Source organism: Aulonocara sp. 'chitande type north' Nkhata Bay, linkage group LG1 (genome assembly GCF_057382095.1).
Source record: "Aulonocara sp. 'chitande type north' Nkhata Bay isolate Kocher_YH1m ecotype deep benthic linkage group LG1, A_spYH_male_GT1.1, whole genome shotgun sequence".
NCBI classification, from domain to species: Eukaryota; Metazoa; Chordata; class Actinopteri; order Cichliformes; family Cichlidae; genus Aulonocara; species Aulonocara sp. 'chitande type north' Nkhata Bay.
Genome location: NC_141344.1, coordinates 27,275,773 through 27,303,375, shown reverse-complemented (window position 1 = coordinate 27,303,375; position 27,603 = coordinate 27,275,773). Strand labels below are relative to the sequence as shown.

Here is a 27,603-nt window from a genome sequence, read left to right as displayed (position 1 = left end):
AAAAGTCCCCTCTGCTGCCAAAGATAAAATCATCTGAGTCCCCAACCTCCAAAATCTCAAGTTAACAGCACCTCAGATTAGAGCCCAGATAAATGCCACACAGAGTTCCAGTAGCAGAGACATTTCTAGATCAACTGTTCAGAGGAGACTGTGCGAATCAGGCAGTTATGGTCAAATAGCTGCTAAGAAACCATTACTAAGGGAAAGCAGCAAGCAGAAGAGATTTGTTTGGGCCAAGAAACACAAGGAATGGACATTAAACCAGTGGAAAACTGTACTTTGGTCTAAAGATCTTTCGTTCTATCTGCCGTGTCTTTGTGTGACGCAGAAAAGGTGAACGGATGGTCTCTATGTGCATGGTTCACAGTCCACAGTCACCTGACTTAAACCCAGTCAAGATGGTTTTGAATGAGATGGACCGCAGAATGAAATGCAAAACAGCCAACAAGTGCTCAGCATCTCTGGAAACTCCTTCAAGACTGTTGGAAAATCATTTCAGGTGACTACCTCATGGAGCTCATCGAGAGAATGCCAAGAGTGTGCAAAGCACTAATCAAAGCAAAGGGTTTCTATTTTGAAACTCTAACATATAAAACATGTTTTGAGTTATTTCACACTTTGTTTGCTACATAATTCCATATGTGCTGATTCATAGTTTGGATGCCTTGAGTGAGAATCTACAATGTAAATAGTCATGAAAGCAAAGAAAAACCATTAAATGAGAAGGTGTGTCCAAACTTTTGACTGGTAGTTTATATATATGTATGTATTCTCTTCTTTTTCATTCAAATCAAACAATGGTCCAGCAAAAAAATAACATGTACAATTCTGTGAAACACTATGTGCTCCTTCCTGATTTCTTGTTCTGTTGCATATTTGTCACCCTACATACATTTTGTATATCATCAAACAAAAATAATAATATCAGACAAAAATAACCAGAGTAAAATCTAAATACAGTTTTTAAATAGTGATTTCATTTATTACGGGGGAAAAGCTGGAACTCCAAAGCTTTCCTTCTGTGAGTTGTGGATTGAATGGGTATTCAACCTAAGGACATTCACACTGATGTACCATCCAGTTAAATATCAAAAGAATAATCTCCACTTTATGTTTCAGTTTTTTCCACAGTGAATCAGACTACTGTCAAGAGAAAGAAACACTGTTGATGTACATGTCAGCACAGCTCCTCGGCTTGACCACCTCACATCAGTTTTGTTTGGCAGACAATGGGTATTGTTTTGTCAGTAAGCAGACTTCAAGACCAACAGCGATTCAGACTTCTGGAATGGATCATAATTAGGAACAACCACTCCTGTGACCTGATCCCTTCTTAATCTCGACGCAAACCGCAGCTTATCCTATGCTCAGACGTTTTTATATTTTTTGTATTTATATTTGCTGAACCCCCTGATGAGGTTGACTTTTTAGCCTCTTTTTAGCCTCACATTACATGGCATTCTGTGAAATTTAGTAATATGGTGATGATTAGCATTCAGCTCAAGTGCATTTGTTTGTAGACTCTTTAGATCAGAAATGAGGCTCAAAGAAAAGAATCCTTTGTTGTTGTCTTAACAGTAATAACTTACAGTTATTATTTTTCTCACTAACATATCCATGTACACCTGCATTCCTACCATACCACTGCAAGAAGGAGGCTGTATTACGCTCTGACACTCCTTCTCTTAGACACTCGCGTCCTCCTCCTCCTCACTGCAGGAAGTAATTGTAGCAAAACACACACACACAAGCACACACGCAGAATCCTGACTAATCACAAGGTCTTTGAGTCAGAAGTGTTGTGATCCAGTTCATAAAGGGTTTAGCCTCTAGAGTGCAACACTAGCACATCAGTCAGATTGACTCTTAATAAAGAAGCTGGATCTGGAGGTCTCACAGCCAGCAGTTGTTACCGTCACTCATTGTCGTTGCGGCCTCCCCCTACACATACACACAGATACACTCACACACACACACACACACACACATGCAAGCTAGAGCTTGTACAAACACCCACACACGACCCCAGAATGCATACATGCACACGTACTTACAAACTTCCAGACACACACACTCACACGAGCGCGCACACACACATGAGCCAAGGAGCACGGGCAGCAGGGTCATCCTAGCGCCATGCTTCATAAAGGGCGCCGTTACAATAGGTTTACTGTTACTCTGCCAATTGCTGGGATACAATAGGACTGAATGTGCTGGGCTGATGCTTCTCCACTTCTCTCCATTTTTCACTTGATGTCAAGGAAGAAAGACTGAGACGGGACAGCATGTTATCAGAGGACAGCCTTGAAGGTGAGTCGGCTCACTGCAGCATTACACTTGCGTATAATGCTGAGAGAAGAGAGATAGGGGAACGAGATCTCTGAATTTGTAAATATTGATTGGCCTGATACTCATTGAGAATGCTACTTTGTGGTTTAAAGAGTCCCACTGGGTTTAAAAAGCCTGAATATCTCTGAAATGCTAGTGAAGGGCTACAGGTTTTAAAGTCATTTTGAGACATGAGACAGCGAGGTGAGGTGCAGAGGCAGTGATGCTGCAGTACACCTCTCACACAGGACAAACAGCAGGACATGACAGGCTACAAAAGTGGTGTTGGACTGCATCATGTTGAGGAATTCAGAGGAGAGGAGTGAAGTGTGAGACAAGGGAAGAATTAAGCTGAAGGAGGCATGAATTAAATGGCAGAGGCTACTGGAAAATATGGATCACAACACAAAGAACTTGGGAGAAGAGAGCCAATGAAAGACAAAAGGAGAAGAGGCATTAAGGGGTGAGAGGGTTTGCTGTAAGAGGAGTGGAGGTGGGGTTTAACTCGGGGTGGCAGATGGGTCTCACAGATTCAGAAGGGGTGTGGTGCTGAATTGTGAGATTCCTCTAACTTAGGACATGCGGGGATATCTGCACTGCAGCTGTCAATAGTTCAACACCTACTCAGCCACACCCCTCCTCCCCTTCTATTACACACACACACACACACTGATCATATTTCATATCTTGCGATAGGCCTGGTTTTCATCGTGAGTTAATCGTCAAGCTGGAAAATTCTTGTGAGACAGTGACACTGACTCATGTTCTCTGAGTCGCTGTGTTAAATATTAACATAACTTCTGTTATAGAGCCCACAGAATAGAGTTTTGAAGGATTTATTTGCTCATGGCGTGCCCTGTCTCACTTTATTATTCCTCTCCACACACAATTTCAGCGATCCCATTTGACTGTAGCTTAATTCTAGCCTATTACACTGTAGCAGCAGTGTAATGAGGGTATAAACAATCTCATATTTCAAATCCAGAGTGACAAGGTGCGCCGCCAGGGCCTCACAGAGAACAACAACATTTTTAAAAGCACAGAGACTTCAAGGGGATGGCCTAACAGAGAGAAAGAGAGTACATTCAAAAGCAACACTAGTTTGCTATCATTAGCTCATAACAAAATGGCATAGCTTAATATGAAGTATTAAGCCACATTTAATGCTTCATTAGAACAGAATGTTGTACTTTTACTTCAGTTTCAAATTTACAAGCAATCTAGCCTTAACAAGAAAGTCACTCACACTTACATAACACAAACACGACTATTTTTTAAAGGCCATTCATACTACAGAAACACTGTAGCTGATGCAAGGTGGAGCTAATTTTACCTACTTTATATACATTTTTTTTTTTTTTTAAGTAGAAAAGACATTCAATTACACATTTGTCACGCCTGAATCTGTGATGTACTGTAAGATTTTACCTCCTGATATTAAAGGGGAAGTACGCATTTAGCTTGAAATAATAAGCTAATTATTTCTAGGAGAAAAATAGGCCTTTTTAATATTTTTATTTACCTATTAATTTATTTGCAATGCCGTTTATTTTTGGCTTCACGTTACTTTTAACTAAGAATTCCTATTTCCTATCTTATTCCTTACTAATACACAGACACAGACGGTGGGAACAAACCTGATTCATTAACGAACAGCTAAATAAGAAGGGGAGACATCAGCTAGCGGTTTGCTTGCGGTTTGTTTTCTCCTCGCGCCCGCCTCGCGTTCTCACCTGGACGGAAGTTGACTTAAAAAGGCAGGGCAGGTAGAGGCAGCCCCTCACCTCCTCCTCCTCCTCTATCCAGGTGGTGGAAAGCAAACTCCTCTCTTATTGTAGCCTACGTTTGGCTGAAGAGAGGAGCCATGACGCTGGATAGGCTTCACTCCTGTTAACGCGCTATGAAATAACCTGAAACATTCACCTTGTGTTTCTTATCAACCAGTAACCTCACGGACTCATGGGGCTTCTACTGCTGAGCCTGATTCTCCGGTACTGGATCAACGCCGTGGAGGGTAAGCTGAAGTCCTGGCTTTCTTTTTAAAAGCTCATTTGCAAAGTAGTAGTCACTCAAGAGCAAGTCAACAATGCTGTCTTGGCACTGAAGAGTGGTTGGGATGTTTTATTGTGAGAAGGTATTAAAATTTGAAACCAAGAATTATGTTACATTTACTACACTGGACTACACATTTACTACTACTAAGGATTAGAATAAACACACAGATTAAAATAATCATATCAATAAGTAAATAAAAAATGACACCATAAATGCAGACTTTTTCTAGTGTTGGACTCTGGTCTGTGCTGACAACCCTTACCTGTTTATGTGCTGTGCAGCAGGTTTGTGTTCAGCCGGCAGTGCTGTGACTTGTGACGACTGTCTGCAACTCAGCCCCCAGTGCGCCTGGTGCACACAGGAGGTGAGCAGCTATACGAGAAGACAGTCACATTTAAAGTGAAGTGATTTTTTGCAAAATATCTTCTCGTGTTTGATTTACATGATGACGCTGATGACAAAGTAATAATCTTTATGGCCTGCTGTAAAACAGCCTGCAAACTGAGGTTGCTACTTGTCACATGTTCCCCTTTGTTTGTCAGAATTTCACAGACTGGTTTTCAGTCACACAAAGATGTGACACACTGGATGTCTTACTGGAAAAGGGATGTGCCAGGGACCTGCTGCAGTTCCCTGTTTCCAAACACCAGATCCTCCAGGATCAGCCACTTGGGAAGAAGATGGGCAGCACTAATAGCACACAGATATTCCCTCAAAAAATGTCCCTCAAGCTCCGACCTGGTATGCAGTCGGACATCTTCTGAAGTGACGATTTGTCTTCTGAAGCAGTTTTTTGAGTTCAGAGAGATAAAACGTGGCCTGATTTTGTTTCTCGCACAGGCAGTGAGGTGACCTTCCAGGTGAAGGTTCAACACAAAGAGGACTATCCTGTGGACATGTACTACCTGATGGACCTGTCAGCATCCATGATCGACGATCTGAAGATGATCAAAGACTTGGGCTCTACTTTGTCAAAAGAAATGGCGAAGCTCACGAGTAAATTTCGAATGGGCTTTGGCTCTTTTGTGGAGAAACCCTTGTTGCCCTTCATCAAGATCACAGAAGAAGAACTGGCCAACCCGTGCAGGTTTACATTAAAATAAAAATCTAAACATGAGTAGAAGTTTGTTTCTTTTTGTTTTTTTAAAATGCTCTGATCTTGTAAATCTGACACTCTTACTCTTCTAACGCTCGCTTTTAATGTCTTGTTACATTACAGCCGTATAGACAACACCTGCTTACCGACGTTTGGCTACAAGCACGTCTTGTCTCTGACGAGCAACACCAGCAAGTTCAACGAGATAATCGCCGTGCAGCATATATCTGCAAACATTGACGACACGGAGTGTGGTTTCGACGCCATCATGCAAGCAGCCGTTTGTGGGGTAACATTTCCCATTTCAAGGTTCCAAAGATGCCGGCCGTTCGTTTGTGATGCCACCTCGCCAACTGTTTTTTTCAGAGCAGCTGTGTGTCTCCTGCTAGGACAAGATCGGCTGGAGGAACGACTCCATGCGTTTGCTGGTGTTTGTCAGCGATGGCAACTCACACTTCGGGATGGACAGCAGGCTGGCCGGTATTGTGATTCCCAATGACGGGCAGTGTCACCTGGATGCCAACAATGAATACTCAAAGTCCACAGTGCATGTAAAACCTGATTTTATCATTTGATTCATCTAGGATTATTATTTTTCATTATTATTTGGCTTTCTCCTCTAACACTGTGGTAACTCATGGTAAATAATCACCTGAAACCTCTTAGAAATGTAACCTTTTTTTTTTCAGGAATATCCAACTCTTGGTCAGCTGATTGATAAGCTGGTGGACAACAACATCTTGCTGATATTTGCAGTGACAGAAGACCAGAAAGACAACTACATGGTAACAGCTCCCTAGTTTTTTTCCCTGTTAGAAGAGATCAAACTAGAGAGCTGAATAACACAAGTGTTTGTGAGGTTAGCATATTTATCTTCTGAGTTGCATTCAACTTGTTACAACTGGCCCCGTTTCTCTTCCACACTCCTTTTCGTACTGTTCTTTTAGGGAAGATGTGTGGTGATGAGCTTCCCGTATTTGTAACAGTGACATTACTGTTTATCTGTTTTTTTTGTTTTGTTTTCTGTGTCTCTTAGAACTATGCAGAGCTCATACCTGGTGCCACTGTTGGAGTCGTGGCGAAAGACTCGCGGAACATCCTGGAACTGATTGTAACAGCATACAAAGTAAATAAAAGGGCCTGATAATCAGGATGTGCTGGCAGAGTGGATGTGTGGCTTTGTGTGTGTGTGTGTGTGTGTGTGTGTGTGTGTGTGTGTGTGTGTGTGTGTGTGTGTGTGTGTGTGTGTGTGTGTAAAAGTCATAAGACAATTTTTTTTTAAATCAAGTAATATTTAATGGTGCAGGCACGAAAATGTATCTATAGCAAACTGGTATGTTACTATTTTTATTTTCTCCACCCCTTTGTTATTATTTCTTTTCCTTCTTTTATTCTTTCTTCTATCACATTTTCCCCTCTACCTCCCAACACTCTGCATCAGCATGTTGGCCAGCATGTTTCTGCTTGTCCCAACCGTTTCATCTCCTCGCCCCCTCCAAATCTGATTTGCTCTAAACTTCCCCTCCCTCTCCCGCACACTGCCTCTTTTTTCCTCACTCTTGGTCGTTTTCATTCCGCCCATCTCATCCACCGTGCGTCGTTTTGTAAATCCCCCTTGGCGGCGATGACTGGTAGTTGTGCAGTCCTCTAATTACTTCATCGGTTGCGTCATTTAAACCCACATTTAGTCTCTGCCGCACTAGCAGAGTCCCTGTCATCACAGTGATTGTAGATGTGGTGCTTAACTGGAACGCAGTGCAAACAGGGGACTATTTAGTGATACTGCACAGGTGATGAGTACTTGCACTCACCTGTAATTCTGATGAGTAACAGCGAAGTCTCTTTAGATGCGTTTTATCTACTTAATCCATCCTCAGCTGGGTGTATCCCATAAGTGCTCCGGTTTTCTTCTTCCTTACCAACACTAAAGCCAGGAAGCACACAATATGCCCTCTGTTAGCAGTCAGACGGGCCGTTACAGAGTTCATTAGTCAGTCAAGCACACTATTTTCTCAAGCTGAGGTTAGCTGTCACACTTTCTTCAGGTGCTTTATACAGTGCAGCGCACCTGGGATGCTGACTCACCCCCCCAAAAAAGAATTAGACATGAGGTGTCAGGTCAGGTCAATGCAGGGTGAAAAGTATAATTCATCTGACAGCGCTGGAAATCCCACTTCATCTTGACTGAACAAAAGGAAAATCTGATTTGATTTTAGTTAACTTAGTTTTGCTTTTTTTTTTTTTTTTTGCTTTTTTTGAAGGAGAAACCTGATCAGTACCGAGGTGTGCTGCCCATTGTGTTCTCATATGGCTCACAATACACATAATCTGTTTTCCAGGAACTTCGCTCAGAGATTGAACTAGAGGTCCTTGGAGCCACGAAGGAGCTGCACATGTCTTTCACAACCGTTTGCCCTAATGGAACTATCCTCCCTGATCTAAAACGCTGCTCCAACATCAAACCAGGAGAGACGGTGAGTTGCTGTTGTTACAAATTGCTTCATTTTTTAAAATTTTTTGAAGTGCCTTTCATTAAACTATCTCATCAGACAAGAACAGTTATTAACAATTCTAGTGAAACACCAAACATAACATAAAAAATGTAGATATTTAAGATTAAATGTGAACAAAAGTTGAAAGCTTAAAGGAAACTAAACAAAGGCATTAATTCTCACAAGGCATCAGGAGGGCATCATCCCTGGGTCCTGAAGGTAGGAGGGCCCTCTCCTCTAAAGTATACTGGAAGCTCATAATCATGGTGTTATGATGAAGTGGACATACTATAGGAGTTCCACTATGCCCATGGTTCTGTCTTGTGAATCAAAGCCTAGCTTTTATGCAGTGTACATTTTTCCTCACGAACTGAAACAAGGCTAAATCTGTTTTGAGTTTGTGGGAGCTTAGCTGAAGAAAATAGTGTTAGCGTTCATTCCCATGACATCTGACCCCGGATGTTGTCCATGGTGCTGATCAAAACGCTGGAATTATACTATTAAGAGTATCGATTATTATTGTATGCTATTTTTTTGCACTTGGAGCGTGTGTCAGAGAGAGAATGGGATGCTGTGTTTGTTCTGTTGTTGTTACGCCTGTGAAACTAAATAATGGAAGGGACAAAAGACTATTCTAACACACAGACAGTCCTAACAGCTCAAGAGTGTTAGGTCTTTCTAACTGTGTTCGGTCTTTCACTACAACAGTAAAAGCTTAATTTTAGTGTATGCAGAGAACTTTGCAAGACCTGCAGTGCTTTATAAACTTGTAAAAGTATGTAAAAAAAAAAATCTATACACAGACTGACAGGTGAAAAATAACACAACGTGCACTCTGCCTCGTCAACATTCATGCCTTAGTTGTACCTGAAGAATTGTTTGGATTGGGTCAGATAGGAATGTGTTGTGTAAATCTGGAAATTTTTAAGTTGTTTTTTGTCAGAGACTAATGTTGATTAGAGGGAGACCTGGTGAATTTGAGGCTTTAGCACTTGTAACTGATAGATCAGACAATATTTCTGAGAGAGAAAAAAAATCAACCAGTTTGTCTGTCAAAACACAAATGCATAAAACACGCTAGGACAGGATAAGAACTTAGATTAGATAAGACTTCATCAATCCCTCGGGTGGCTTCCTCCGGGGGCATGTGCAGAGGAGGGATGGTGGATATATTGGACAAAGTTAAAGATGGAGGAACATAGGAAGATGACAGAAGATTCATGGATGTAGTGAAGGAGGACATGCAGAAGGTTGGTGTAACAGAGGGCGATGCTACAGATACGTGAAATGGAGATAGGTGATCTGCTGTGGCGACCCCTAAAGGAAGCAGCTGAAAGAAGAAGAAGAACGGAGGAACTAGTTTACTTACTTTCACCAACATCAGGGCTTAATGATCTTGTTTAGCTGGTTCAAATCCAAAGTTTTTCCTCTCTCTCTTAGCTGTACTGTCTAAAACAGATGAAAAAGCCCCCAATTATCAATGGCGTTGCTGTGGGGATTAATAGCGCTGACTTTTCGCAGGCAGAATATTTGCAGTCTGTTCTTAGTTTGATCTTAATTTGATGCCCTCCTTGTTTTTGCTCCTCAGGTAGTGTTCAATGTGTCTGTGGAGCTTCTGGGATGCCTGTCAGGAGTTCGGCACTTTTCCCTCAGACCTGTAGGCCTTCAGGACAGTTTGGAGATAGAAGTGCAGTCCCTTTGTTCCTGTGACTGTGAGCCTCCAAAGTCAGACAGCAGCCAGTGCACTGAAGGCCAGGGGGTTTTCCAGTGCGGCGTGTGCATATGTCAGCCGGGCTTCCTGGGAGCGCAGTGCGAATGCAATGAGGAGAGCACTTTGTTGAGCAACTGCCTCGCAAACAATCAGTCTGAAATATGCAGTGGTCAGGGGCAGTGCTACTGTGGACAGTGTGTGTGTCATGCATCCAGTTTTGGGCGCATCTACGGTCCCTACTGCGAGTGTGACAATTACTCCTGTGTTCTCTTCCGTGGGGAGCTCTGCGGAGGTGAGTAACTTCATGTGAATGCTTCTGACTTATTCATGTGTTTTTGTGGAAAGCCTTTTATTATAAATGAAGATTTCTTGTTTGTAGGCCATGGAGTGTGCGACTGCGGAGAGTGTGTTTGTGAACACGGATGGAAAGGGCAGTACTGTAACTGCAGCACCAGCATGGAGGCGTGCACATCTAAGGATGGCTCACTTTGCAGCGGCAGGGGGAAATGTGTATGTGGCCACTGTGTCTGCACTGTACCCGGAGCATCTGGGGACAAGTGTGAGAAGTGTCCAACCTGTGGAAGCTCCTGTACATCTGCAAGGTGAGAGCGCACTCATTCCATCGCTTCTTTCAGCCGAACGAGGGTGTAATGTCGAGTATTTTGTCAGCGTCACCTCGGTGATTGGTATTTCTTTACCTCAGAGATACAAGATATCGTCTCCTTGCGCCGCGTGATCTGTCTGCTCTTTGGAGTTCAGGCATATCAGGTTCTGGTCCTGTTGTTCACATGTGTCTACACCTTCCATGTAACTTCAAAAGATACTAATGTCCCCAACACAGCATTGAGAGATTTCCTTTCTTCATTGTAAAGCAGCTGTCAGGGCCAGGACCATTTGATACTACTCTTACTGTGGAGGGGGGGAACCCGTGATAGAGAGTGAGAGAAGCCTTGGGAAAAAAGCTGATAAGTGACCACGACTGTGATTTCTCCTTTCGCCCCGTGTCAGTGATTGAAGCCTCAAGAAATGCTTGCTGCATCATCTTAACCTTTCGTTTTCCTGCTCATTTCAACACTAGGACCTGTGTAGAGTGCCATCTTCAAGATCAGGATGATGCTGAGTCATGTGATCAAAGGTGCAGCGCTACTACAATTTCCATCAATACAACAGGAGGTAAAGGATTCCCTAACTTACCTGTTGTTACTTTACTTTCATTCAGCTTCTTAGTCTAACTCACTGAACTCTAACCGTAACCTAAACTAAACTTACTTACCTAATGGGGTAAATCACTAAATCACCACATACAAACCTTCCCATTTGTCTCTAGTAATGTCGCTCTACAAGGTGCAATCGATACATTTTCTAACTCTGGCTATAAAAGTCATAAAACCATATCTGCTTTAAGTTCGGCCCTTCCTTATTCAATGTTATCTTGTTGGAAAGCCCCGCAAAGGTTTTCAAGACTACTGTTATTTTTAGATCACTCCTCCACTGAGTCAAAAATGATGACCAAACAGTTTGACTTGCATTTCAGACAAAAGGACAAAGTCACAGTGAGACTAATCTGGCAAGTTGAGCAGGTGGTGTGGCTAAAAAACCCAGTCCTGCCTTTTCAGGGTGTTACATCAGAAAGAGCTAGCTGGTATTTAGGCCTTCCAGGTATTCCTGGTTCAGTAACACAAAACAATTATTCTCTCCCCCAAAGAGAAGGAGGATGTAAGCAGCCTAGTGTCCACAGTTTTCAAGATATCATTTTCAAATATTTTTTTGTGATTGTAGATGCCAGTAACAGCTTGAACTGATTTCATTTTGTTGAAAATCGGGTCAAGGTCACTCAAAATGTGAAAATCAGTAAAAACTATCACCCACAATTTTTTATGGATCATCTTCAAACTTCACAACAATATACTAGGCCTTGGGGGATATGAGTACCTAGGTTGACTAAGCATTTGACCTTGACCTTCATTTGTTTGAGTCCTGTGACACCTTTAAATCCACAGGTCTCTCTGGCCTGATAGTACAATACACTGCAAGCGACGGTATGAAAACTGTGTGAATCCACAGCTAGAAGGACAGCCTGTTGACTGTTGAGAGAAATTGCTTTTTCACTTCTGTTTGGTTACTTTTTGCAATTCATGTTCACAAACTCGCTGTGGGGTAAACGGCAATTTGACACCTAAATCTGTATATCAGACTCTCTTGTATGATGTTCACAAGGAAGAATTTGCAAAACAGGACCTGCTTGCAACTGTCAACGAATGTTTCAAGTCTATGCATGTTAACAATCCTTAGTTACTGGTATTGATTTAAATCAATCAAATAAAGCTGGTTTTTAACTGCCACCAAGAGATACTGGATCTCATGCAGGTTTTAAGTCTATGCAGGTTAACGCCCCTTAGTGGGTAAATAGTAATTAATGAAAGAAAACCTTCAAAACATATATGACATATTTTGAAGAATGGCCAGGAGCAAAATATTTAAAATAGCTTTTTTTAAATGTGCTAAAATGTAGCAACTCCTTAAAACCAAGCAAAATATATTAAAATCAAATAACATCAAGTTTTTGCCTCCCTGTCCTGCAAGGGTTCTTATTCATGGTGGTGCTATCAACACAGAGGCCTGCTAAGTTTCAGCCAGGGTCGCTGCTTTGGAGGAATGCTGACCTCCATTGACTCGGGTGTCTCTGTGAAGTCTGCACCCCCCCTCTCTAACACAACGCCATCCATGTCCTTTTGGGCAGTGTGGAACAATGGGGAACATATTATTTACCTTGTTGTACAGGCAAAGCTATTATGGTGCCTGTGAATAGCCAAAGAACCTGGTCTTCCTTTGTAGAGGAGTTGATTTTAAAGCCGCTGTACTTGTGCAAGCTGAGAGGCATATCTGATTATCACAGAAGATTTTCAAGCTTCAGATGTGAAACACAATGGTTCGGTCCACACACACCAGATTCTAGTCTTAGATAATGAAGTCACACTGACAGCACAACAGAGCAGAGTATATCATCTGACATTCTCAGCACAATGTCAAAGGGAAGATGATAGCCTTACCTTATGGATATGTATGTTCACATTTCCTCACAGATTATGACAAGAGTCCTTCTATGTCGTGCACGTTTATGATGAAGAATGAGTGCTGGGCGTCATTTAAAGTGGTGGAAGGTGAGACGGACACCACTGCCTATGATCTGCAGATGTACGGTAAGCTTGACACCAACGTAGACGACTAAAGTGAAAGATACTCCCGGTGCAAGTCTCATCTCGCTCTCATGTCCTGTCTCAGGATGTCCAGAGCCACCCAACATCCCCATGATTCTTCTCGGGGTCTCCCTTTCTGTCGTCTGTATCGGCCTGATCCTGCTGGGTGTGTGGAAGGTGTTGGTGTCAGTCCATGACCAAAAGGAGGTGGCCAAGTTTGAGGCTGAGAGGGCAAAGGCAAACTGGCAGTCGGTAAGACCGTGGATGACTTCGCTTTTATTCTTTCTAATATCTTTTTGTTGGGCTCAGATGAATAATTAAAAAGCAAAATAATGTATTAGACATTCATTAGATATTCAAAAGGGTGGACAAAGTCTGATGGCGAGGTGTCTCTCATAACTAAACTGTTCCCACTAATATTCACTGACATACATCCCGTGACTCGGTAGCTTGTAGAAACACCTTTGCCAGCAACAAATAGAGAAAAAAATTCTGTGTGACTTTATCAGTCTCTAAGATTGTTGCGGTGGAATTTTTGCCCACTGTTTTTTACAACTGTGCTTCAGGTCATTGGGGCTTGTAGGTATTCATTAATGCACAGTCACCTTTTCCACTCTCTATGTGTTTATACACGTCTCTGGGTTTAATCATTAGTTATTATTAATCTCCGGCTCTCTTCCACAGCATGTCTTTTGTCTTATCTTCCTCCCTTCACCCCAACCGGTCGCGGCAGGTTGGGGCCGCCCCTCCCTGAGCCTGGTTCTGCTGGAGGTTTCTTCCTGTTAAAAGGGAGTTTATCCTTTCCATTGTCGCCTTGCTCATAGGGTATCGTGTGATTGTTGGGGTTTTCTGTGTTGTATTGTAGGGTCTACTTTACAATATAAAGCACCTTGAGGTGACTGGTGTTGTGATTTCGCACTATATAAATAAAATAGAATAGAATAGAATTGAAAAGTTACTGTAACAGCATTTCAGGCAGGTCGAGGTCTGGACTTTGGTTTCAGCCATTCTGTTGTAGATTTACTGATCTACTTGGGCCATCTCTCTGAAACTTTAGCTGTCAGAGAGATGGCATCACATCTGACTCTAGAACACTTTGGTATACAGAAGAGTTCATGGTGGACCCAATGACTGCAAGGTGCCCCGGTCCTGCGACTGCAAACCGAGACCAAATCATCACCCCTCCACCACATTGTTTGACAGTTGGTATGAGGTGTTTGTGCTGATATTCTGTGTTGTTGTTTTTTCCAAATGTGGTGCCGTGCATTACAGCCAAACATCTGCACTTTGGTCTCATCTGTCCACAGGACATTGTTCCAGAAATCGTGTGGTTTGTTCACATGCAACTTTGCAAACCTAAACTGTGCTGCCGTGTTCTTTTTAGAGAGAAAAAGAGGCTTCTACTGCAACCCTTCCATACTTGTTCAGTCTTTTTTTAAACTGTGCTATCATTAACTTTGACATTAAACAAGCTCACTGAGATTTCTGATTTGGGCCAAATGAGCTTCAGGCAGTTTGGAAGGTTTACAGGACTAGTGTGTTGTTGGTTTTGGTCTTTCTGTGGCATCTGTAAAAATCTAAACGTCATTGTGTTCTTTCTTTGTTTTCTTTCAGGGGACCAACCCTCTGTTCAGGAGCTCAACATCTACATACAGAAATGTAACTTATAAAAATGCACAGAAAGAAAAGACTATCACAATGAATCACTACTGATGACGAACTGGATGCGTCTGAGTGCACTTAAGTGTGTGACTTTGTGTGTGTATGAGACAGAGAATAGTTTTTGTACGAATCCCTGTGTTAATTCAGAGATGTCCTAGCACAGTAGACAACACTGTGAACAGACAAACACTGCGAGATGAATTTGCTGCTGTAGAAGTGCACTGTACTGTCAAACACTGGACATTTCTATTGCATGGCCCTACATGTACTGCAACTTGCAACTTGGTAAAGGAGAAGTCTACACTACAAGTGATCTACTACTGAATGAAAATGTATAAATATACAGGTGTAAGAGATGTTTTTTTGGTAATAATGTGTCGATTGTTTTACTGTAAAACAAGGCTGAGCCTTTAATTTTAATAACTGTTGTTCTGAGTTTTTTTTTTTAATGGTATGTGGCACATAATTAAAGTTGGATTTGGCATTTTTGAAATGACTCCTCTGCAATTTGGGTTTTAATTGCAGGTTACAACACAGTTCTCACAAAGAGTGAGCAGACTGATTTGATTTACCTGCAAGAAACAAAATTTAAAATTTATTTTGCTTACAGTGGGATCACACAGTGCTCAGGGTTTCCATTTTTTAACAAGGCAACTTGCCCTGGATACTAAGGCCCTTTATTCAATGTGTGTCAGTTTGATTACTTGTTTGCAAATCTGACTGAAATTGCAATAAGCTAGGGTGCTTTATTTATCCCCACAGATGGGAAATTCCTTTCACACACAACCTTTAACTTAGTATAAAGGAGCAGGTTTCATAGGGATGAGGGAATGGGGAACGGGGCTGGAACAGAGGAGGATTCAGCGCAAATAAGATATACGTGAATCCCAACATAAATGACTCAATATCCTAAAATTGCCAGAGGAATCCTATCATAAAAATAACACTAATCCAATACATCCAGAGTGGCACAAAAAAAAATAATACCATAAACTTCACATAGAGAGTTGTTAAAACTTTTGAGAGATCCTTGCCATACAAGGTGCAGTATAAGACATATTTTAGCGCAAGTGCTGTTGTTTTTAGCTATTCCAAAGTTGTGTACCTTTACAGGTCACACCAAAACCTGTATGCTTAATTTTGTTTTTTGTTTTTTTACGTGTTATATGTGTTGGAGGCATTACACATTGTGACAAGCATACAAAGTCTTTTGTTAACTCTAAATATACATAACAGAGGCAATATGAAAGATAGATTTTCTTAGCATAGCCTAACTCCAGAGTACTTGTTGATATCTGAGTGCCTGTCCCAGACATGACACAGCTGTAGGCTACAGTTTGCTGTGTGTAGTTTACCTGAGAGCAGTCTGTTCACAGTCATGTACTTTACACAGCTTACAGACAAACTGTCTGTCTGCCCTCTGTCTGTTTTTTTCTTCGGTCAAGTCTAAATACAGACTTGTGGCTCTGCCCCAGCGAAAACAGTCCTGAGCGGCAGGAATGCAGCTTTCAGGCCGGACAGCAGCGGCTCCTCCGTCAGACGTGACGTCGCTGTTTCCCCGCTGAAAAACCAGACTCGACGGAGGAAGTTTTTGTACGAGGGGAGGAAAGAAAGAAAGAAGAAGGGAAAAAAAGAAACCCCCCAAACACCCCCTGCGCCTCTGATCTTCGGAATGTGCGGACATTGGCTCTCCAACGCTGCATCCCGCTGTCGAAATGTTCATCCAGTTGTACCGCTGCGTGGACTCCGCGCCTGTTCTGGCGATTATTTGCGTGACTGTGTTGTTGGCGAAAGGCTGTGTGTGTGTCACTGAAGACGAGGACGATGAAGTCCTGGAGAAAAAACAGCTCGTGGAGTTTTACAGTAAGTTACCAGCTGGTCCCTTAGTAGAAGTTTAATTGCCTACATGATGGGACGCATAACGCATGTAGTAGTTCCCTTTTTTCATATTTCATGAAGATGTTGTTTAACATCAGGGAATTGTGCATGGAGGGGGTGATCTAAAGACTCACCTAAACTCTCCTCAGGTCTGAATAGAGGTCTGTGGACCACAGTTTGAACCCCACAGCTGCACCAGGCTCACATTTCTTGCTGTTTTTTTTCTCAATTCTCCCCGTGTGTGTGTGTGTGTGTGTGTGCATGTGAGCATGCAGTCTGTTTATTATGAGCACAATAGGCCAGTGAGTCATTCGAGTGATAAGCAGTTGGGTTATTCTGGGAAAATGTCAAACATTCACCTTTGCATGTGTGAGACTGCTGATTTTCTCCATCTTTCGCCATCTTACATCCCCGCGTTTTAGAGAGCTTTGCATCATATTGGCATATCCAGCTTCTTAAAGGTGAAGATCTGGGCATGTTTAAACGACGAGTTAGTCAAAAATATCTGCAACTTACTGAACTGTAAGGAAAGTTATGAGCAGCAACCACAGTTTGTTTACTTTTGTTCAGATCAGCCCATGTTCTCGTCCAGAATGCAATCAAATACAGTGTGCACATTAAAAACGCAGAGGAAGAATATCTGGACACTGAAAATGCCCTTTTGGTGATGGATGTGCACACCAGCATCTTTTTTTTTTAAACCAATTGAGCCATGTAAATTCTCACCGAACAATTTTAGTTATTTGTTTTAGATCCGGTAACATATAATGCTGATTTTCTTTGTCTGTACAAACTAGCAAGATGCAGGAAGAGATGATTCATTCACACTCTTTTCATCTCCGCTGCTTGGAATCATCCTCTCTCTTTGTTTGAGTATCCAGTTACAAAAGACCATGATTTGTTTCTAAACACAAGGCCTTCCTCGAGCTTGAATATTGCTCCGTCAGATATGGAAATGCGGAAAAGCATGTCTTTGTACTTTACTTTTTGATCTCTGAAGCTGAATGCATTCCCTGTTGTTTACGGCACACGTTCACATGAATTGCCCCACATTGCCCCGTTTTCAATCACTTCCTACCAGAGAAAGGTCTGTTTATCCTGGAGAGTGAGCCGCTGAAGCAGTGCATCTCAGCAAATCGCTCGAAACTAGTGCTGGAGGACTGCGAGCGTCCGACGCGCCGCATGCTGTGGAAGTGGGTCTCCCAGCATCGTCTCTTCAATCTGGGCACCAGCGCGTGCCTGGGCCTCAACATTTCCGACTCGACGCAGCCCCTCGGGATGTTCGAGTGCGATGTGTCCCTCCCCGTGCTGTGGTGGCGCTGCAGCGGAAACACGCTGTATGGAGCGTCCCAGTGGAGGGTGACTGTGGTTCGAGGTTTAGTGGCGGTAAAGAAAAACATTTACCATCAGTGGAAGAGGTACAACACTCCCAGAGAGGGTCCCTGCTCATATCCATATGAAGGTAAACAACCCAAAACTTCCTGTGTGCCTTGTCTGCACAAGATATTTCTGACATCAAGTGAAACTTGGCATGTTTTGTTTACAGATATCCACACTTTGTTGGGGAATGCACATGGAATGCCTTGTGCCTTTCCTTTTAAATACAACAACCAATGGTACTCTGAGTGTACTACTGAGGGGCGTGAGGACCACCTTCTGTGGTGCTCAGCCACCTCTCGCTACGATAAAGGCGAAAGATGGGGTTTCTGTCCAGTGCAAGGTAAACCAGACACACAGACGCACCAGTGCAAGAAAGGAAGACAAGTCATCACAGGCCGTTGTTGCTGCGTGCTCATGTTATCTTCGTCACTTTACCTTTGTGCTTATCAGTTTTCATTTGTCTGTTTTTTCATAGTTTCCGGTTGTGAGCACTTCTGGGAGTCAAACCAGGAGTTGCGCGCATGTTACCAGTTCAACCTGTACACTATCCAAACCTGGAGTCAGGCGCTGTCTACCTGCCAGGCCCAAGGTGGAAATTTGCTCAGCATCACCAGCCTGGCAGAGCACAAGTATATCAGAGGTACCGCACATGTTAAAAAAGACACTAAAACTGTTTTTATCTAGGATGAGTGCCACCCAGCGTGGTCTTCTGCTGCTGTAGTGTTGTGCATTCAGAGATGCTCTTCTGCATACCTTTGTTGCAGTTACCTGCGTTACTCTTGCCTTCCTATGAGCTCAAAGCAGTCTTATCATTCTCTGCTGACCTGTGGAATCACAAAGGCATTTTCATCCATACATTCTCGTTAAACTACCTTTCTTCCCCATTCTAATTATCCTCGTGAGCATGTGCACGTCTACATGCATTGAGTCGCTGCCATGTGATTGGCTGATTAGATATTTGCATTAACAAGCAGCTAAACCGGTGTACCTAAAAAAGTGTCCCATGAGTGTATATTCAGTTATGTCCGAAGTGTATTTTAAGAACTACTACAACACTTTTCTGTGTTTGCATCTTGTGGTAGATCGAATGGCGAGCGTTGGGGCGATGGTGTGGACCGGGCTGAACCACATTAAGGATGGGCATGGATGGGGGTGGTCTGACGGAGCCCCTCTGTCACTGGTGAATTTCACCACAGGTACTGACTACTGGTTTATCCAGGACCAAGTGAGAGGGAAATTTAAAAAGTACCCCACATTTTCACTAATGAGAATATTAGAAATGCCTCTCCAACAAAGGCAAAAAAGAAGTCATTTTATCATGAAGCATAAAAGACTTATTTTATAAAACCTATGTTATAGAAGTTTCATCTAAAATAGCCTTTTCATCTGATGTACATCGACAGCTCTGTCAGGACTTAAACATCCTTCCATCTTAACACTTTAATGTTTAAATATGTCTAGCTGCAAAACTTTAACTTGTGTAACTGATGAGGAAATAAAGCCAACAAAGCTTTTTTACCATTTGTGCCCGTCAGATCTCCCAGCCAGCCCGCTACAGGACAATAAACAGTGTGGGGTGTACTCAGGATTCGAGGGTCACTGGCAGAGTCTATCCTGTGAATCTGCTCTGCCTTACATCTGCAAGAAGACACCTAACGACACGCGTGGAGCTGAGCCACTAGGTGAGAACATGTTAACGCGCAGGAGACACAAACATATTGGAGACCTCTCTGCATCCTTGGAGGTATCTGTGCTGTGCTGTGCCCTCACATATCTGAACCCCCAAAATCCAGTTTGTTTGAGTTGTGAGGGTAAGACCAGCTGCAGTTCAGCTGGACTCTGGCACATGACTCTATCCATGCCCCGACATGGATCTCAGATGTTTCCACAGCCATAGCTGCATCTGTAAATACTGCTTTTTTAAGTAAGAAATTAAAAAAAAAGTATAGGGCAGTGAGAGTGCAAGCCAGGGGAGGAATGTGGACAGGAAACAGTCGTGCTCGAGCTCAGTACAAGGCAGCTGCGTCCAGTGTGAATATGCCCTTAGAACGTGACTGGGCAGCTGCACTGCACCTGGGGGCCGAACCTTTGGCCTTCCTCTGTGTTGCGCTGTTGGCAGCTAGACCAAAAATAATGTCTGCAGCTTTGAATATTCTGGTCTGGCTTATGTCTCCTCTCCCTTTGCAGAGAACTGGCAGTATATCGATACCGAGTGTGCGGATGGCTGGTGGCCTCACAATGGTTTTTGCTACCGAGTGCTGCCAGAAGCAGAAGCGGGAAGCTGGGAGGAGTCTTCTCAGGAATGTCATTCTTACGGGGCAAATCTCACCAGCATCCACTCCTTGTCTGAGGTGGAAATGCTGGTCAACCTCCTGGCTAACTGTAAGGAGTGTTATGCAATCCAGATATTTCGTGCTGTGTTTGTTATCCACCCTAAATGCTAAATTCTGCGGCGTGTGTGTGTGTGTCCTCATATTTGACAGATTCTGGGGGGAGTACAGAGGTGTGGATTGGACTTTGGAAACAGGCGTTATTGCCAGCTGTAGAGTGGTCTGATGGCTCACCAGTAACTCTCACTCTCTGGCACCAGTATCACCCTCTTCATAACCTGACGGATGGAACACTGTGTACCAAAGTGGACAGGAAGGTGGGAAACCCTGTGTTGGTGTAAGAACGCTGCAGTATTTACATTTCTGATTAAGCTGCCCGTTTAAAAAACAAACAAACATCTAATTAAATGAAATGTTAAATATGCCCACTTCTAGCCTTTTATTATTACCAACAGTTGAACAAAGGATATTTCACCCTAATCTATTACCAGGAAAAGTGCCAATCTCATTTTTCAGTAGCTGAATGCATTTCCATCAGACTCCATTAAAGCAGGTTTTAATGGACTCGTGATTAATAAGCTACAGAAATAGCCGCCAATTTATTCTCTGTCAATTAGCTAATAAATTAACCATCTAATTATGTCAGGGTTAATCACTTTATAATGTTTGAATGCATTCATCACGGAACGCATCATCTTTGAACACATCTTTCACAGAGTGGCAACTGGCTGCTAGCGTCATGTGACGAGCGACTGGCTGCTGTGTGCAGAAGAGAGAGCCAGAATGGCGTTCAGCACCACGGAACCTGGGATGAGGGCTGTCCTGAGGTAGGGAAACAAGAATACCCCCAAACACACACAAGTTCAAATGTGCGATTTCTTTGAGCAAGATATAAGAAGTCATCTTTTGGCAATATGTGAGCTTTAAACTTTGTCACATTATATGACGGCATGACACTAAAACGACCTCCGATAAACATTTACTCGCAGCAGGGCAAAGCTGAGAAATCAAAAGAAACATCTACAAGACTTGGGGTTAGAACTGAATCATTATGGTACTTGTCTTTACTTTCAAACATGAAAGTATTGCTTTTTTACAGAAAAAAATAGCTATATAGTGAACATTGTAAAAATTAATATTAATATGTAATATTTAAGTATTTAGATTTTTTTCATTCTGATGAGAAACTTGACACTAAAAAAACAACTTATTTCTAGTTTTTCAGGCATATTGTGTGCTGTGTAGCATTAAAATAGCTCCACAGAGATCAGGACTTGCGTTAGAAAGTGCCACATGTCTGCTGTGGTTCAATTTCTGGGCATTCTGCTCCTTCAAATGCACAATTAGCTGACTCATTCAACCTCTGACGTGTTGTCTGGCATGCATGTTGCTCCTTGACTGTGTTCAAAGGAATATCAGACTCCTGAGTCATCAGGGTGCTTCATGCCCTGAAACAGGAGGCCAGAAATTACCCCGATGACACAGTATCAGTGGACATGCTCGAGTAGTCTGTGAATTTTTCTGACAATATTTAAAGAATCAAAACAAACTAGACAGGAAACAGGAGCGACGGGGGGGGATGTGGGGGTTTTCTCACCTCTTGTCCAAGCACGCTCACCACATTACACACACACGCACACGCACAGGCGTGTATTCTTGCTGATATGCATATTATTACAGTATTATCATGTTAGAACAGATGTAACAGGTGAGTTTTAGCAGTTATGTCAAAAGGATATTTTATTTAACATAACTGGCTTAAGTGCGATTTTTATAAGGCAGAAATATGATTGTTGAGTGCTTTAATAAATAGAATAGAATAGAATTCAACTTTATTGTCATTGCACATGCACAGGTACAGGGCAACGAAATGCAGTCTGCATCCATCCAGAAGTGCTTTAGCCATGATATAGATATATTACAATATATTAGCAATAATATAGATATGTAAGTATATTACAGAAATGGGTCTATTATGGTATGTAGAATTAAGTTCTACAGTTGTAGAATTAAAAATTATCGTATTATACAGAATGATAAAGACATATCGTTTGACTTATTTATCAGCCAGTATTAGTTACACTATATTGCTAAAAGAAGCAGTCTGCGTGTTGGACCAAAGAATTTATTGTGGACTTCAGGCGGACCAGGAAACCCTTGACCCCTGTTTCAATCCAGGGGTCGATGTGGACATTGTAGAGGACTATAAATACCTCAGATTACACATAGATAATAAACTGGACTGGGTTAAAAACACCACTGCGCTCTACTGGAAGGGCCAGAGTCGTCTCTATTTTCGGAGGCGGCTGAGGTCTTTTAACATCTGTCTGACAATGCTCAGGATTTTTTACAAGTCAGTTGTGGTCAGTGCTGTCCTCTATGCTGGTGCATGCTGGGCCAGCAGGTTGAGGGTTGCAAATGCCAACAGACTCGATAAACTTATCTACAAGGCCAGTAATCTTGTGGGGACGGAGCTAGACTCCCTTAAGGTGGTGTTGGAGATCCGGATGTTGTCCAAGATAAGGACAATGCTGGATAATGCCTCCCACCTTCTCCATGACGTGCTGGCCAGTCACAGGAGAACATTCAGTGAAAGACTGAAATGACCCAAACGACCAAAGAACAACACAGGAAATCAATCCTGCCCATCTAATCCACACTACAGAGTGCAATAGTTACATCCTTTTGCACACGCTCTACAGTAAAATAGCAAATCACAAGTTTTACAGGTTAGAGTAAAATGTCAATCATATATATTTCATCTGTGTGACTGTAACCACATAATTTCATTAGGGATTAATAAAATATTGTGATTCTGATGATTGATGAGAGCAGAGTCAGGCAAAGCATAAACAACTAATCTACAACTTGTAACAATTAAACTAGATTATTTTTAAACTGCTCTGTCGTCTTATCTTAGCAAGGACTCATAAATAGCAACACATAACAAATGGTAGGAAAATCTATTTATGTTTCATGTGTCTGAAAGAAAAAGATATCGGCTGACATATTGTCTTCTTATGTCACCAAATATCTATATCGGTTTTGAAATTAGTCAGTCACCCTATCTATCTCTGAGTGATCAGTGCCACCTTTCAGTTCCTCGAAGGCTACAGACACATTTCAGTTGTTCACTTTTAAATGATTTAGTTTGTAAAACGCCTTCATTTGTGTGCACAAGCTTAATTTTTGGAGATTATAGAGAAAATAGTAACTGTAGCACTATTTGGCTGAAATGATGTTTTCACAGAAGAAGCATCTCAAATTCTGCCTGTGCTGACTGATCTGTTAATAAAATCTTCATTTTTTTTCTAAACCCTGAATGTATTGTCCGTGTGTAATAACCGTATATGTAACTACAGCAACCGATCGAGCATGATAATTAGAGATTACAGCCTCTGCGGTAAAACCAAAGATCAGTTCCAAGCACCAAAACAATAACTGCAACGTTTTTTCCAGTCTTGTGTTTTGGAAAACCTAATTTTTCTTTTTTTGGTTAACAGTAGCGGCTTTGAGTGTGGTCTTCTGCTGCTGTAGCCCATCTGTTTCAACTTTCTATGATGTGTAGCAAGTACAGAGATGGTCTTCTGCATACTTTGGTTGTAACGAGCGTTTGTTTGAGTTACTTTTGCTTTCTTACCAGCTCAAAGCAGCCTGGGAATTCTCATCTGACCTCTAACATCAACAAAGCATTTTCTCCCAGAAAACTGCTGCTCGCTGGATATTTTCTCTTTTTTTCTGGACCGTTCTATGTAAACCATGGAAATGGTTGTGTGGGAAAAAACCCAGCAGATCAGCAGTTTCTGAAATACTCAAACCAGCCCATCTGGCACAAACAACCATGCCACGTTTAAAGTCACTTAAATCACCTTTTCTCTCTACTGTGTTGCTCAGTTTGAATTCTGCAGGTCATTGTGACCATGTCCACAGGACTAAATACACTGAGTTGCATTTAGAGTTTTGCATTAATGAGCAGTTGAGGAGGTTTGTCTAATAAAGTGGAACGGGACTATATGTGTGAAACTGTCATACTTTTACTTACATTACCATAACAGAAAAGTATAGAAAGCCATATTCTGTTGCAGTCTGTACTGAGGTCCTGACCACTCGTGTCTACACGTCAGGGATCATTATTCACTATAAGTAAATAATAGCTGCTGTGCCATGTGCTTAAATATACCTTTCAGCTTTCTGTCTCAGAAAATCCCGTTGCTTTATAAGAGCTGCCTCGATTTAATAAAGACGGGGGAAAAGACTCCTACAAACAGCTGTAGGCAACAACCAAAATGTCAGCTCCTGTTAAGCTTCTGGCTAAACCTGGATTCGAATCAGTGACATGAGGGGATGATTGTTCAGCCTCATTAATCTAACCTGTTACGGCACCAGGGACATTTCAGCGAGTAATAGATGGAAAGCTGTAGAGCAAAGCACATGAGGCAAAACCCGACAATCTGTAAATAGAAGCACCATGCATATTTACCTCTATCGCTGCTCTTTAAGATAAGATAAGATAAGATAACCTTTATTAGTCCCACACGTGGGAAATTTGTTTTGTCACAGCAGGAAGTGGACAGTGCAAAAGTTATGACGCAAAAATTAGAATACAATAAGAATAAATACAGTACACAGCTGTACAGAATAGAATAAAATAATATACTATATACAGTAGAATAAAATAGAATAAAAATATACAATAAGATAAAAATAGAATACGAATGCTATATACATCTGAGTAAAAATACAACGATGCCAGAAAAGATTATTGCACTTAGTGTTATTGCACATGTGTGGATGTGTGTGTTTGTTCAGTTAAAGTCTTTGTTGTGGAGTCTGACAGCAGTGGGGAGGAAAGACCTGCGAAATCTCTCCGTCCCACACCGTGGGTGCCGCAGTCTCCCACTGAAGGAGCTGCTCAGTGCTGTCACAGTCTGCTGCATGGGGTGGGAGACGTTGTCCAACAGGGATGACAGCTTAGCCGCCATTCTCCTGTCACTCACCACCTCCACTGGGTCCAGAGGGCATCCTAGAACAGAGCTTTAGATAGTTTATTGAACAGGAGTGCTGAAATGTGAACAATGATGACGAAAGGCAAAACCTGTCTAACCTATAAATCCGATTTTTCTTATTTTGGAGTTAAGCAGTGAGAGAGAGCCTGATAACGGGTGTTTTTGTGGGGGTGGTTTTAGGGCTGGAAGAAGCACGGCCATTCCTGTTACATGGTGACAGGTCAAGAACAGAGCTACGAAGATGCCCTGATGGGGTATTACTGCAAGGGTTCTCTTCTCACTGTGGAAAACAGGTGATTTATCAATTCATTTTTGAATTTGTCATTTTAAGTTTTTACTCACATTTTGCCATTCTTCTTACTTTTCTCCTCTCTTGCTCCACCTGCTGGCAGGTTTGAGCAGGCATTTGTCAACAGTCTGCTGAGTGAAAGTGGGGCCAAAAGTAGCATGTATTACTGGATTGGTCTCAGGGACCAAGACCAGGGGAGGAAGGGAGAGTACAGATGGCTTCATCATAACGGCTCCTCTCTGCCTCTCACCTTCACAAACTGGAATAAGCACCAGCCAGGTAGCCCAGTGTTTGGAAATGTTTGTTTTTTAATTTGACATTAGTAATACAATCGGATTCGTAAACTTTTTCACTCTTTTTTTTAATACTCCTACATCTTCTGCTTTCACTAGTCAGCACCGGTGGCTGTGTCGCTATGTCAGGAGGACCTGCTCTGGGCCGCTGGGAGGTGAAAGACTGCAAGGTTCACAAGGCCTTGGCTGTGTGTAAGCAGAACATCAGGAGCTACCATGATGTTCAGCTGCCAGAGCATCACATTGATGCCTACGCCCCGTGCCCCCCAGGGTGGGAATCAAACTCTGGGCTGCTCCACTGCTTTAAGGTTAGATTATCCTCCTATTTTTTTATAACACTAAACAAATCACCATGCACTCTATCTGATGTGGATATTTGCTTTTTTGTTTTGTTTATCACGCTAAGGATCACTGGGGACGGTGTCCTATCCCATCATGCACTATGCAACAGGCAGGGCTACCTGGGGTCTCACACATTCACACTGACAGGCAATTTATTTTCCTGATTTCCAATTTCAACCAGCTCTACATTTAATAGTTATTTTCATTATCAGTTAAAACGTCTCCTATAGTATCTGTTTACTCCAGTTTACAGCTGCAAGATATTTACTTCAATACAATAGACAGATCCTTAAAGACATTTTAGGGTCTAGAGCTTATTAACTGTCTGTCGCTTGACTAATGAGTCGATCAGCTTACTATCCCAGCTCTGAAAATGCGTCTCAGTGTGTGTTTGTTTGATCAGTACTGCACTCCCACACTGGTTTTATTGAAAACCCATCCCCCGGATGGCTATAATTTTGCTGTTGCCTGCCTTCTATGAACATCTTCTTTGAGCTGTTCCCTTATAAACGAGGGATCGCGGCATATTTGATTTAACACATGTTTACACCACGCTGCCCTTCTGAAGCAACTCACAGCAGGATCAGTGTCCCCCCCACCCCGGTCTCAAACTGGAACCTTTAGGAAGTTAGGCAGATGTGTAAACCACTTGTCTATCCCCGCCATACATCATGATTGCTAATAGGATTGATGTTTTGATATGTTTCCTCTCTTTTTTGTTTATAGAAAAAGGTGTGGAATAGCTGAAAAAATAGTTAAAATGCAGCACATCTTACTATAAAACTGACGCAGCGCTACAAATCAAAAGCGGGATGGAATAAACCATTATTTTTAGACATAACACCCCACTGCCAAATTGTACCCCAGCTATCAGCATGTTTCCGAGCAACGAGCACATAATGGGATACATTTCTGTTCTTTGGACCCTGTAACCCTCAGCTGACTCCAAGTGTTGCTCTTCCAGGTGTTCCACAGTGAGAAAGTCCTGATGAAGCGCTCCTGGGTGGAAGCAGACTTCTTCTGTCAGGCCCTCGGGGCTCAGCTGGCCAGTTTCCAACACTATGAGGAGCAGGTGTTTGTTAAACAGCTCCTCAGTACCATGTTTGAAGGGTTGGTACTCATCAGTACAGGAATGTTATGGGACGATTGAGATGATTTTGTTTTATGTGCTTGGAGGAGTGAATATAGAGTTTAATTATTTGGTTTTGGAGAGCAGATGTCCACCTTTTTTATGGTGTTAGTTTTTTAGTTGTGTGTAGGAGACTTAGATTTGAAAAGTTATTTAACGCAGCAATCTCGATATCAAGAACAAGGACAAGGTGACCGCAGATTCTGAAGTTACATCAGGGCGTCTTCATTTCCAGATAAGACTGATTTAACTCTCTGACGCATATTTCTCAGATTCACGTAAGAAAGACGTCACTCAAATTAGAGATAATTAATCTCAGGATGTCTTTGGGGTCACTTTGACTTTTTTTTTGGTTCATGTTTTCTTAAAAATATGTTTTACATTAAGCTTAAAAAATGTGCAGACACAAGTTGTA

The 27,603-nt window shown here is 42.2% G+C and overlaps 2 protein-coding genes across 4 annotated transcripts in view; both read left to right on the top strand.

Annotated features, from left to right (window-relative positions):
- Positions 1-2,194: 2,194 nt before the first annotated feature.
- itgb6 (integrin, beta 6) lies at positions 2,195-15,028 on the top strand. Its single transcript, XM_086290814.1, has 16 exons — positions 2,195-2,310; positions 4,273-4,342; positions 4,665-4,747; positions 4,926-5,124; positions 5,224-5,470; positions 5,603-5,768; positions 5,869-6,030; positions 6,169-6,264; positions 6,516-6,605; positions 7,819-7,953; positions 9,560-9,974; positions 10,062-10,284; positions 10,761-10,855; positions 12,766-12,882; positions 12,965-13,131; positions 14,494-15,028. The coding sequence occupies exons 2-16, from the start codon at positions 4,288-4,290 to the stop codon at positions 14,590-14,592; spliced, it is 2,349 nt and encodes a 782-aa protein (XP_086146940.1). The 5' UTR covers positions 2,195-2,310; positions 4,273-4,287; the 3' UTR covers positions 14,593-15,028.
- A 954-nt stretch (positions 15,029-15,982) lies between these two features.
- The window catches only part of pla2r1 (phospholipase A2 receptor 1), a 31,715-nt gene continuing 20,094 nt past the window's right edge, over positions 15,983-27,603 (top strand). The window contains exons 1-13 of one of the 3 annotated variants that reach the window (XM_086290805.1): positions 15,990-16,404; positions 17,501-17,881; positions 17,966-18,139; positions 18,275-18,439; positions 18,882-18,995; positions 19,335-19,481; positions 19,987-20,181; positions 20,283-20,446; positions 20,846-20,956; positions 25,316-25,428; positions 25,528-25,703; positions 25,817-26,025; positions 27,024-27,169. In XM_086290805.1, coding sequence (XP_086146931.1) covers positions 16,257-16,404; positions 17,501-17,881; positions 17,966-18,139; positions 18,275-18,439; positions 18,882-18,995; positions 19,335-19,481; positions 19,987-20,181; positions 20,283-20,446; positions 20,846-20,956; positions 25,316-25,428; positions 25,528-25,703; positions 25,817-26,025; positions 27,024-27,169 — 2,243 coding nt within the window. In that variant the 5' untranslated portion in view covers positions 15,990-16,256. Of the gene's footprint in view, positions 16,405-17,500; positions 17,882-17,965; positions 18,440-18,881; positions 18,996-19,334; positions 19,482-19,986; positions 20,182-20,282; positions 20,447-20,845; positions 20,957-25,315; positions 25,429-25,527; positions 25,704-25,816; positions 26,026-27,023; positions 27,170-27,603 lie in introns of all 3 variants that reach the window. The other 2 variants (XM_086290809.1, XM_086290802.1) reach the window with 2 other exon arrangements.

Bases quoted from the DNA above. Each gene is read 5' to 3' on its own strand.
- itgb6 (XM_086290814.1), top strand. From the start codon at position 4,288: ATGGGGCTTCTACTGCTGAGCCTGATTCTCCGGTACTGGATCAACGCC. The intron at 10,856-12,765 runs GTAAAGGATTCC...ATTTCCTCACAG, and splicing joins TTCCATCAATACAACAGGAG to ATTATGACAAGAGTCCTTCT. The intron at 13,132-14,493 runs GTAAGACCGTGG...GTTTTCTTTCAG, and splicing joins CAAAGGCAAACTGGCAGTCG to GGGACCAACCCTCTGTTCAG.